Genomic DNA, 13,689 nt, shown 5'->3' with positions numbered 1-13,689 from the left:
CTGACTGTTTTTTTCTTATTCCAACCAGTGCACCACAACTGGTCAAAATCTGTGGTATGTGCTATCCTGTCTGTGGGAAAGTTAAAACTGTATGAAAGATCCCTTGCTGCTAATAAAAAAGTGTAGTGGGTTTCACCTGATGACTACATGTATATGTCAGAATTACCAAATGTTTGACATCCAATGTCAGAATTACCAAATGTCTGACATCAAATTGCCGATGATTAATAAATCAATGTGCTCTAGTGGTGTCATTAAACAAAACAAATGTTATACATTGTAAAGCAGGGTGTAAAACACTGCCACAGATCCAGCAGGCATAAAATAGTAATTCTGATGTCTCCTGCATCCTCATCTTATCCACTTGGGAACAGTTCAGAAATCATAAAAGATGAGCATTATCTAGGACAGAGCTACCTGTGTATCCCAAGCTATCCCATCAAAGAAAGCTATGTAAGAAATTTCTATCCTACATGGGATATGACGCGCTTGCATTTAACATGACGTCGCTGGTAATATATGACGTCATATTAATGTGTGATGGTGATGTGAGGTCATTAGTTATTTTGTTATTAAAACCTTCATTATAAAAGCTATCTTGTTAATTTGTAGTTAAATTTAATTTACACATGAAACAAACATGGCAAATATGATAATGTAGTTTACATGTATTTATGATAAAATGGTCAAATAAAAAAATTACTGTTTCAGCCATCTTTGTTTGTTCATGTAAAATAATGGTTTATTTACTGAATGAATGAGAGAAAAAAGAGACTCCATCATATGCAGTCATGTGGGATAGAACAAGTACATGTTTGGTGGTGAAAATTTCGACCTTGGAACTCGGCAAGCCTTATCCCAGGTCAAAATTTCCACCACCTCAGGTGTACTTTTTGTATTCCACATGACCACATATGGTGGAGTGTTATAATCTTTCATGGGCTATCACATGATTGCACTCAACAAGGAGAGTACTGGTTAAATACGATATATTAATGTGTACTGGTTATTGAACAATAGTTTCAGATTGTCTTTAAAACCTTCATTATAAAAACTATCTTGTTCATTTGAAGTATATTTTATTACCGTTTAGATAAATTTCATGTGTTTTGATTGGTCAATAGCTGATGCATACCACAAGTACACTGTCATTTGCGTGAAAATACAGAATTTGCTAGGGTGTACGAAATGTCACATGATTTGCTTGACTGGTTGTATGAAAATACAAACAGCAAATGAGACTGACGAAAGTTTCTCCAACACGCCTCAGTGATTAAATTTGTTAAAAGTCTTGAATTCATTATGAATGGGAATACCACAACTTGGTAAATTTTATTCTTACTGTTTATTTGAAAATTTCTTGAGTACGTTTGGCCAAAACATTTGCTACATTGTACTTTTTCACGTATTAAAAACTAATGCTAGCTAGAATGCTAGAACATTGTGTAATCAGTTACATTGGTTACTTGGACTAATTATCACACACATATTTTAAGTAATAACGTGACATGCTTTTTTACAGGTTCTACAATATAATTACAACATAATCATAAACGTTTAAAACATGCAATATAATAAGGTGCTAAGAGTTGTCTCCCTTTGCGAAACACAAGGTTCAAAATGATTTCAGGGCGACTCTTAATACCCAAACAGATAACAAAAAAGCAGTAAATATCTTACATAGTTATTTGTTAACAAAATAAATCCAATAAATTTTCAGGAATTTGATGTTATGTTATATTATTAAACTCAAACTCAAAATATGTGTGTACTTTATTTAAAAATTTCACTGTGTAATTATAAAAACAAAGATCTAAAACGTAATAAATTTGTTATGCAGGTTTTTAACGGGGCGGGGCGTACAGGATTGTATGACACTCCAAAATCTTAATTTTTTTAGGAGCCAAAGGAAATACAGATTTTGGAGGGGCGTACAATCCCGTACGCCCTGTCAAGAAACCGCGTAACTAATAGTATTTATCACATGACAAAAAGGATGGCAAATATGATAGCGTAGTTTATTTTGTTACGTACTATTCTGTACACACAAAGCTCATACTTACTAGTTGATGACCGAGTCTATCTGCCCTTTTGGTATTCCCTTGATGGCTGCATAGCATGCCAAGTGTTCCCGCAGTGTGATGGTATCCCACAAGGCATCATGCTGTGGGCAGTACCCTAGTGCCTTAAACACTTTAGCTGTCCTGGAATGGATATTGTGACCTGCTATAACGATCTGAAATACAAATTAATAAAGATCACATTACCGAGTTGAAAATGTTACTTACAAATGTATAATTGCAATACGGTCTAAACAAAATTCTTTTTTAGTTCTGGTTATACCTATGATTTTTTAAAATAATATTTCATAGCTTTATCCATCCTAATTAGAGGTATGTACAATCCAAATAATAAGAAAGGAAAAATTATTATTTTTTAAATCGCTGTTCACAATTTTTATATTATGACCAATTTTATTACATACCTATTCAATCTTACTATAGTGATAAAGGCCTTTTGAAACCGTGTAATAAATTTATTTTGTATCACACATATGTGCAATATGGACTGGAACTTTTAAATGGGGAATTCCCTTTTTCATTTTACTGCAGTTAGCACCTTTTATTTATTGACGTCATATTTGAAACATATTACACAAGGATTCTTAGCATTAAGTACATCCATGAAATGAGTTTTGATAATAGATTTAACAAAGTGTTGTTATGACATTAAATTAAAAATGGCGTTTATAAAACATAAAAGAAGGTATGTAATAAACATACAGAACTTCACATACCCGGTACATTCTTTTTGCTTCCTTCGTGGTATATATTCTTTCACAAAATAAACTTGTGCAATAAATAGGAAGCGAAAACAAGATATGTGAAGTTCTGTATATTTATTACATGCAGCTATACAAATTTATGATATTCTTAGTCTGACCTTTCCTCTGGTGGCTGAAGTTTCCGCAATGATCATGTTCAGTGTAGTTGTTTTCCCAGCTCCATTAGGTCCAAGCAATCCAAAAACCTCACCTCTATCCACAGCAAACGTTGCATTACGTACAGCAACCTTCACTGTAGCTGTCTTACAAAATCCTGAACTCTTTCCACGTTTCTTGAACTCTTTTCTCAAGTTTTCAACAAAAGCAACCGGAACCTGTTGTCATAGTAATCACCGATGTATGATCATTATAAAGATATTTGTTGACCTAATTTGTAATATAATAAATAAATAACTTAGTAAGTTACCAGCCTAGATGGCATATTGGTTACACCTTTGGCTTTAAAGGTTTAATTAATGTTTAATTCACTTTACATACATGTATATTGGGAGGAACATTCACATGTGCAACTATAAACCATTTGTCATTGATCTAGGACTTTTAGTTTGTGTCAAACGGATCTAAACATGAAACATAATTGAATGCAAAAGTTGATGGTGTTGCTATCACTGCCACTGCATGTTGGAAAAGTGTGTTAGTCATTCTGACACTTCCAGGGAAACCTGCTATATTTTTTTCCATTAGCAGCTAGGAATCTTTTATATACACTTTCCAACAGAAAGGACAACACATACACATGGACCACTGCCAGTCATAGGGCACTGAATGGGATGTGCAAAATAAATAAATAATACATGTAATCAGAGAATGGTACACTGAAAGGGTTCGATACGCCGACTCAAGCTCTTCTGGCGAGCACTCTACCAACTGAACTAGATCATGTCTTGGGGAGGTGTAACTAGTCACTACATTAACTGTAGCCAACTAACTGCCAACAAGTAAATATTAACCCTATCATGGACAGTCAGCCCAGAGAAATTCCACGGCCAATGAGAAATGAAAATCTGCGTAAAACTTTACTCAGTTATGCAAAAACAAATTCAAGTAACTCATTTTGTTTTGGCATATCCCATTAGGTCCATATAAATGATGTGTGAACAAAATGTTTATGCATAATTAGATTTGCATGAGCAATGCATGTGCAAATGAAATGATTGTTTTCGCAATTTTCAGAGGCTTGAGAGAGTATTAGGAAGAATCTGTTTACAAAGTTAAAAGGTAAAGGAACACATCCTATAGAATCAAAAACATAGTACACCCTACAATCCATAGCAAACATGGAATACACCCTACAATCCATAGCAAATATGGAATACACTCTACAATCCATAGCAAACATGGAATACACCCTACAATCCATAGCAAACATGGAATACACCCTACAATCCATAGCAAACATGGAATACACCCTACAATCCATAGCAAACATGGAATATCAAAAAAATAAAATGCCAACCATCAGTGGGCTTAGGCTTTATATTGTAATAAAACTGGAGAGGTGGGGGTGGGGGGTGGGGGTGGGGGGAAGAGTAAAAGCCAAAAGAAAACAGGTTACTTAGAGCAAATATCTTTGTCAGTCAGATTAAGTAAGTATTGCATTTTCTTCAAAGATCTGTCTCAGAATTCCCACTGGTGAAAATATGGAGAACATTTCTCAAATCCTTTCAAGGTCTGTCCGAGTTTTGAAAGACTGGCAGTTCTCCTTACCTTGCATGGATCTCTCTGAAGATCAAACACCCGCCGCCGTTCTTCTGCGACGTCATCATCCTCATCATCAGGAACGTCACTGTTCTCCGCGGGGATGTCCCGAATCTTCGAGGACAAACACGGCAACTCTTCACCTGGGTTAGCACCAGTGCTGTGGAGGTCCAAGAATCCCAAGAGGAGGTACATAATTCCTAAGTGAATCAAAGACTGAAAAAAGGAGCACTGTAAATTAAATGTCTTGTATACTGCAAGTCAGTTAATTCATTAGATGGTTATTATAACTTAGTGGAAGTTAAAATCTGTTCTACTATGCTACCACATGTCCACTAGGTTACTTTCATGAACAAATGTATTTTCAAAAATTAAAATGTATGTTGTTAATGGATATTAGCATCTATTTACAAGGGCAGGAAAAGATATTGTTGGTTGATATATAGCAAAACTACTTCTTACAACACATAGGAAATATTTTCCAAATTATAAGTGATACGTGTAGTTTGTGACAAAAATATATGATAAGTGTAAATGTTTAGGTGATTACATAAAATATAGCCTTATCTTGTAACAAAGTAACATTAATTCATACAAAGGGACCGCTTGCCTAAATTGTAGTACCATATAAAATGTCCCTTGTGCATGTTTAGTGTAATGCTTGATATTGCTGTTGTCCATAACTTAGTGGACACTATTTCTTACTGGTGACAGTTTTAGCGTGCCAAACCATCATTTCATGTGCAAAATTATATATTGATTACAGTGCTGCAAATAAAAAATAGATTGACATTATTTCATTTTTAAGAAAAACAAAATCTCAATTTCCCCCCTTATTTGTGGAATGACTCATATACAAAAATATATGCCGTAGAACCTATTTGCATGGCACAATTAAAGCAGCACTTTATATTTACTTATCAGTTGGTTAGTAAATGAAAAAGATCACCAGCCAATTTGGGATGTTTGCTTGCCAGGCAACATATCAAGTGTAACCAATTAGTGGGTTACATGGTATATCTCAGTTATAATCGATTCAGTTACTACTAAAATTTTGAAATTTCAACTAGAATGCTTGCCGATCAGAATGGATCATACAAAATTCCAGATGAATGGATCAGTAAATTTCAGTGCATTTGGATGTTTAGTAGTATCCATTTAATTCCCATGATATGAAATCCCGCGAAATGTTAATGTAATTAAAATGATGTCAGTAAGAATTTTTGCACCAGAAAAAGTATGATAAACGTAATTAGAAACATGTTATTTCGTTTTGGCTATTTTTTGTTACAGTAATCATTCTCAGAGTACTGCCAGAGCAATACCTGTCCCATACCTTACCCAACAATTTTTCGTATCTCCTAGGTTCAAGGGTCATAACTCTGCCAAACTTGATCTGCAACTTTTATACAATATATCTGTACACAAAATATCAGCTTAATCTCTTGAGACATTATGAAAAGACAAAAACAATCTGGGAAACTGTACGTAGGGCAGACAGATTGACAGGTAAACATACAGATTGACAGGTAGACATACAGATGGACAGGTAGACATACAAGGCCCCCTTCCACAAAGTGATCTTAGCCCTAAGATCATCTTAAGGGCATAGCTACCTTATGCATTAAGGTGATCTTAGTGCTAAGATCGCTTCGTGGAACGGGGCCCAATTGGACAGACAGTGACAGTAACTTATAGTCCCCTCTGGTTGGACTAATAATAAAACATATTTTAAATTTGGCAACCTAAAAACAAATATCAACAACACGATACATACCATGATGATTGGGAAGAGAATGTTACTGCTCCACTTGAAGTACATGCCAAAGGTTACTGGCTTCTGCAGGATGTTTGCCACAATTGAGATCTGGAAACCGGCAACAATAAAAAATATATATCACACATTATGACTAAAAGAATTGTAATAAAATATTTTGTGTTATTTCACTGAAGCAGAAATAATAGGTTCCTGATTATTTGTTCAATTGAAACAATATAGCATTAGGGTTAGAGTTAGTTATAGACATAGCATAAACAATACAGCATTAGGGTTAGAGTTAGTTATAGACGTAGCATAAACAATACAGCATTAGGGTTAGAGTTAGTTATAGACGTAGCATAAACAATACAGCATTAGGGTTAGAGTTAGTTATAGACGTAGCATAAACAATATAGCATTAGGGTTAGAGTTAGTTATAGATGTAGCATAAACAATATAGCATTAGGGTTAGAGTTAGTTATAGACGTAGCATAAACAATACAGCATTAGGGTTAGAGTTAGTTATAGACGTAGCATAAACAATATAGCATTAGGGTTAGAGTTAGTTATAGACGTAGCATAAACAATATAGCATTAGGGATAGAGTTAGTTACAGACGTAGCATAAACAATCGGGGTTAACTTGTATTCTTGCATATAACATGCAGCAGAACACACATTTGTATGTCAAGGCTGATTCTGTGTATACAAGTTTGTTTTGTTTAATACCACTAAAGCATATTGATTTATTAACCATTGCCTACTGGATGTCATACATTTGGTAATTCTGACATATTCTTAGAGAGGAAATCTGCTACATTTTTTCAAGGGGTCTTTTATCTGCATTACTGCACAGACAAAATAGCACATATCATAGCCTTCGATGTATCAGTCATGGTACATTGTCTGGAACAAGAAAATTGGAGAAAACTTGGGGTGTTTTATCTTTTATGGATACATTACCTGTCCTTAAACAAGTGCACTCCCACCACCACCACCCCGGCTAGTAGTCTGTTCCAAACATCCAAAAAGCCAATGGGATGGCCTAAATTCTCATACTGTATGCCCTCTAGTTCCGGTCATGTGACTGTAATTTCCTTCTTTTTCCCTGAGTGCATCACACGGAGAACAGGAAGTGGGGAGGCTCTGCCTGGAATAAACCCTTGAGGACAGGTAATGTATCCATAACAGAGAAAAGACCTCAAGTTTTCTCCATTTCTTTTCAATATTACCTGTCCTCAAACAAGTGCAGCATTCAATAGAAGGCAGTGAGTTCCAGAATCCGTAGATGCACCTGTTTTCGCCCCAAGGACTGGATAGAGTCTGACACAGTGGAAGAATGGGCCAACCATGGTAAGTCCTTCCAAGGGATGCCCATCACAAACCAAAGCAGGTGATGTTAGTAACAACAGCCATTATGGTGGCATCCATCAGTAATGGCACGCACGACTCTCAGAGATGGTAGAGACCTGTACCTGGTAAGCCACATCTCATGCAGGTTCTGATAGGGTGGGAACGCATAGCCACCAGGGATGCAGGTTAGAGTTTTAAAACCAGTAACAACGATATGGCTGCATCCATCAGAAAATTGAACTAAACAGGCCCTTGAGTGTTTTCTGTCCAGTACACCAAGGATCTGTTAGTTCAATTAAGGAAAACATGTCACCAAATAACGCTGATAAAAACGCTGTCACCGATCAACAGACGAACCACTGCATAGTACACAGTACTCTTCACGGGATCCAAAAAAACCAGCGCCAACATCTGACTGGTCCAGCGTAATGTCTTCAGTGCCAAACCAAACTTGTAACATCAAACCGATGACAGCAAGCTAACTCCCATGATGAATTCCCATAACTCGTTGCGTGTTAAAGACCATGTAGCGAGGTCTACCGCAACTCGTTGAGTTGTTATGGTAATCGAGATGGAAGCTGTAACTGGAACTGCAGTTGGAATAGCAACCCGAACTGAAGTAAGGGTATTTTCCTTCCACCTCAACAGCGACAGCGGCAAACTGACTATCAAGTTGATCTAGAAAAACTGGCTGTGTTCTGCAAAAAAACAATCGACGCTGTCACATAGACAGTGGGCTCTTCTGAGAAGTCATCAACAGCTCAGGAATCAAGAGCAGACATGACAATCCCAAGTAGAACACTGGTCGAGATGACGTGGACAACTGTGATCCCAGAGGAATCCGTCAAACCGTGTGAAGCTGGAAGATCTGTCCAGACATGGGAGAGTGACCCGCGGAAGACCGTGGAGAAAGATCTACTCATGTCGAGCCGGACAGTGGACGGTCCTGTCGGAACCCATAAAATGTGGTTGGCCGAATCGACTCTGTCAGAATGGGCCATGGGGACCAGCTGCGTTCTCGGCTATGATGAGTGGAGAACAGTCGACTTCTATCTCGAAACAAGTGTATTGATTGCTGAGTGGAAGTCGCCGAAGACCAGTTACTCATTACCCGTGTATACCTTAAATGCCATTTATCAGCTTCGCTGTAGGCTACTGAGGAGGGTCACCCAAAGTAACCGTAGCCAGGAACCATGGCAGCATATATAGATGCTACGGTATGCTGTAATAAGTGACCTCGATGACCGGTGGTCAAAAGGAAAAACCCTCAGAAACTGGCAACAAGCATGTTAATCACCAGTGCTGAACAGCCATGGTGCATCGAATCATGGAGTACACTGCGTAAGCACCGCCTTCTCTCTAAGTGGCCTGTGGAAAGCAGTGAACAGGCAAATAAAAAGACGTCTGAACAAACCACGAAGGAAAAAAGAAGGAAGTTACAGTCACTTGACCGTTACTAGAGGGCATACAGTAGAAGAATTTAGGCCATCCCATTGGCTTTTGGGATGTTGGGACCAGACTACTAGCCGTGGGGGGTGGTGGGGTTGCACTTGTTTGAGGACAGATAATGTTGAAAAGAAAACCATTTGTTGGTCTGGTTTTAACTTTACTCTATTACAGCGGGCGGGACGTAGCCCAATGGTAAAGCGCTCATTTGATGCACGTTCGGTCTAGGAGCGGCGCATCGATTTATTTCTCATTCTAGCCTGCCAATGCACCACAACTGGTATATCAAAGGCCGTGGTATGTGCTATCCTGTCTGTGGGATGGTGCATATAAAAGATCACTTGCTGAATTAGGAAAAAAGTAGCGGTCTCAACTGATGACTATGTGTCAGAATTACCAAAGGTTTGACATCCAATAGCCAATGATTAATTAATCAATGTGCTCTAGCGGTGTCATTAAACAAAACTTTATTATACAGTTTAACCTAAGTAGCTCACCCTTTCTATGTAGTAGATTCCTCCAAAGATGATATAAGGTGGATCAATGACGCACATCACATAATGAATTATCTGTGCTATATCCGAATCACCCAACATATCCAACAGTGATATTGCTATGTAGGGAATAATCCCTGCCTGAAAATGTGGAAATGTCAGATATACACATTCATAAAATATATAAATCAATTCATTTATTATTTGTATGGCTACAGTACATGTACATGTATGTTAATCAAATGCACTGGAAAAAAAACCCCCAAAAAACCCCACACACATCCCAAAACCCCCTCCCTAAAAACCACCCAAAGAGAATAAAGTAAGAATCCTTATAAAAGAAATAATCTAAACTACATTCTAATTTCCTTCTTTTATGTTACTTTTGAAATCAATAGAATGTTTCTATGATCATATATTAAAACTTGCTAAATTTAAGTCGCAGACCCTAGTTTAAACCCGTGAAAATGGACACTAAGTTTGGTTAATCTACAAACCTGTAACACATCTGGATAGAGCTACAACAGAGTGAAACAAGAGTCTGTGACACTGACACGGAGAAATTTCCTCTAAAAACAGACAAGCATCTCCATAACTTTTGCTTTTCAGAGGTATGAGCATTTTCAGAATTATGAAAACAAATGTATTTCATGGCATTACAAACACCAAATTAACAATAATCATTTTGGATGCACAAAAATGGATATTCTAACCAATAAAATATATTAAGTAATATCTAATTTCAAAAATTGATATAATAGTGATAATACAGTATCTTAATGTAATAAGACCTTTTCCAGTCTAAATACATCAGCATATGGATATCACAACATTCGATATCATGGTAACTGTTTATAAATAAATGTCTGAAGGATTACTTACGAAGATGAAGACATTGGGCAGAACGGCCTGACAGGTCTCAAAACTTTTAAAGGCAAATGAGAACACGTAGGCGAGCAGGAGATTGGCCGGGATGTACGCTAGGAAGAGTAGCACCAGTATTAACATGGCTCCTTCAGTAGTGAACGACGGGATCTGAAATGGAAGTATCATCATCAGTACACCAGTATTAACATGGCTCCTTCAGTAGTGAACGACAGGATCTGAAATGGAAGTATCACCATCAGTACACCAGTATTAATATGGCTCCTTCAGTAGAGAATGAGGTGATCTGAAATGGAAGTATCATCATCAGTACACCAGTATTAACATGGCTCCTTCAGTAGTGAACAACGGGATCTGAAATGGAAGTATCATTATCAGTACACCAGTATTAACATGGCTTCTTCAGTAGTGAACAACGGGAGTACACCAGTATTAACATGGCTCCTTCAGTAATGAATGGTGAGATCTGAAATTGAAGTATCATCATCAGTACACCAGTATTAACATGGCTCCTTCAGTAGTGAACGACGGGATCTGAAATTGAAGTATCATCATCAGTACACCAGTATTAACATGGCTCCTTCAGTAGTGAACGACGGGATCTGAAATTGAAGTATCATCATCAGTACACCAGTATTAACATGGCTCCTTCAGTAGTGAACGACGGACGGGATCTGAAATTGAAGTATCATCATCAGTACACCAGTATTAACATGGCTCCTTCAGTAGTGAACGACGGGATCTGAAATTGAAGTATCATCACCAGTATTAACATGGCTCCTTCAGTAGTGAACGACGGGATCTGAAATTGAAGTATCATCATCAGTACACCAGTATTAACATGGCTCCTTCAGTAGTGAACGACGGGATCTGAAATTGAAGTATCACCATCAGTACACCAGTATTAACATGCCTTCTTCAGTAGTGAACGACGGGATCTGAAATTGAAGTATCACCATCAGTACACCAGTATTAACATGCCTTCTTCAATAGTGAACGACGGGATCTGAAATTGAAGTATCATCATCAGTACACCAGTATTAACATGGCTCCTTCAGTAGTGAACGACGGGATCTGAAATTGAAGTATCATCATCAGTACACCAGTATTAACATGAATCCTTCAGTAGTGAACGACAGGATCTGAAATGGAAGTATCACCATCAGTACACCAGTATTAATATGGCTCCTTCAGTAGAGAATGAGGTGATCTGAAATGGAAGTATCATCATCAGTACACCAGTATTAACATGGCTCCTTCAGTAGTGAACGATGGGATCTGAAATTGAAGTATCATCATCAGTACACCAGTATTAACATGGCTCCTTCAGTAGTGAACGACAGGATCTGAAATGGAAGTATCACCATCAGTACACCAGTATTAATATGGCTCCTTCAGTAGAGAATGAGGTGATCTGAAATGGAAGTATCATCATCAGTACACCAGTATTAACATGGCTCCTTCAGTAGTGAACAACGGGATCTGAAATGGAAGTATCATTATCAGTACACCAGTATTAACATGGCTTCTTCAGTAGTGAACAACGGGAGTACACCAGTATTAACATGGCTCCTTCAGTAATGAATGGTGAGATCTGAAATTGAAGTATCATCATCAGTACACCAGTATTAACATGGCTCCTTCAGTAGTGAACGACGGGATCTGAAATTGAAGTATCATCATCAGTACACCAGTATTAACATGGCTCCTTCAGTAGTGAAGGACGGGATCTGAAATTGAAGTATCATCATCAGTACACCAGTATTAACATGGCTCCTTCAGTAGTGAACGACGGGATCTGAAATTGAAGTATCATCATCAGTACACCAGTATTAACATGCCTCCTTCAGTAGTGAACGACGGGATCTGAAATTGAAGTATCACCATCAGTACACCAGTATTAACATGCCTTCTTCAATAGTGAACGACGGGATCTGAAATTGAAGTATCATCATCAGTACACCAGTATTAACATGGCTCCTTCAGTAGTGAACGACGGGATCTGAAATTGAAGTATCATCATCAGTACACCAGTATTAACATGAATCCTTCAGTAGTGAACGACAGGATCTGAAATGGAAGTATCACCATCAGTACACCAGTATTAATATGGCTCCTTCAGTAGAGAATGAGGTGATCTGAAATGGAAGTATCATCATCAGTACACCAGTATTAACATGGCTCCTTCAGTAGTGAACGATGGGATCTGAAATTGAAGTATCATCATCAGTACACCAGTATTAACATGGCTCCTTCAGTAGTGAACGACAGGATCTGAAATGGAAGTATCACCATCAGTACACCAGTATTAATATGGCTCCTTCAGTAGAGAATGAGGTGATCTGAAATGGAAGTATCATCATCAGTACACCAGTATTAACATGGCTCCTTCAGTAGTGAATGATGGGATCTGAAACTGAAGTATCACCAGTACACTAGTATTAACATGGCTCCTTCAGTAGTGAATGATGGGATCTGAAATTGAAGTATCATCATCAGTACACCAGTATTAACATGGCTCCTTCAGTAGTTAATAACTGGATCTGAAATTGAAGTATCATCATCAGTACACCAGTATTAACATGCCTTCTTCAGTAGTGAACGACGGGATCTGAAATGGAAGTATCATCATCAGTACACCAGTATTAACATGGCTCCTTCAGTAGTAAACAACAGGATCTGAAATGGAAGTATCATCATCAGTACACCAGTATTAACATGGCTCCTTCAGTAGTGAACGATGGGATCTGAAATTGAAGTATCACCAGTACACCAGTATTAACATGGCTCCTTCAGTAGTGAATGATGGGATCTGAAATTGAACTATCATCATTAGTACACCAATATTAACGTGGCTTCTTCAGTAGTGAATGACGGGAGTACACCAGTATTAACATGGCTCCTTCAGTAGTGAATGACAGGACCTGAAATTGAAGTATCACCATCAGTACACCAGTATTAACATGCCTTCTTCAGTTGTGAACGACGGGATCTGAAATTGAAGTATCATCATCAGTACACCAGTATTAACATGGCTCCTTCAGTAGTGAACGATGGGATCTGAAATTGAAGTATCATCATCAGTACACCAGTATTAACATGAATCCTTCAGTAGTGAATAACGGGATCTGAAATTGAAGTATTACAAGTACACCAGTATTAACATGGCTCCTTCAGTAGTGAACGATGGGATCTGAAACTGAAGTATCA

The 13,689-nt window shown here is 37.7% G+C and overlaps 1 protein-coding gene across 3 annotated transcripts in view; it reads right to left on the bottom strand.

Moving 5' to 3' along the window:
• The window catches only part of LOC121391414 (cholesterol transporter ABCA5-like), a 56,978-nt gene that overhangs the window by 13,186 nt on the left and 30,103 nt on the right, over nucleotides 1–13,689 (bottom strand). For all 3 annotated transcript variants that reach the window (XM_041523057.1, XM_041523059.1, XM_041523058.1), the window contains exons 19-24: nucleotides 10,477–10,629; nucleotides 9,598–9,735; nucleotides 6,321–6,410; nucleotides 4,553–4,759; nucleotides 2,944–3,159; nucleotides 2,064–2,236 (exon numbers count right to left, since the gene is read on the bottom strand). In XM_041523057.1, the coding sequence (XP_041378991.1) occupies nucleotides 2,064–2,236; nucleotides 2,944–3,159; nucleotides 4,553–4,759; nucleotides 6,321–6,410; nucleotides 9,598–9,735; nucleotides 10,477–10,629 (977 nt within the window). The remainder of the gene's footprint in view (nucleotides 1–2,063; nucleotides 2,237–2,943; nucleotides 3,160–4,552; nucleotides 4,760–6,320; nucleotides 6,411–9,597; nucleotides 9,736–10,476; nucleotides 10,630–13,689) is intronic.

This window comes from Gigantopelta aegis, unplaced genomic scaffold (assembly GCF_016097555.1).
Source record: "Gigantopelta aegis isolate Gae_Host unplaced genomic scaffold, Gae_host_genome ctg2366_pilon_pilon:::debris, whole genome shotgun sequence".
Classification (NCBI taxonomy): domain Eukaryota; kingdom Metazoa; phylum Mollusca; class Gastropoda; order Neomphalida; family Peltospiridae; genus Gigantopelta; species Gigantopelta aegis.
This window is presented reverse-complemented; position numbering and strand designations above follow the sequence as displayed.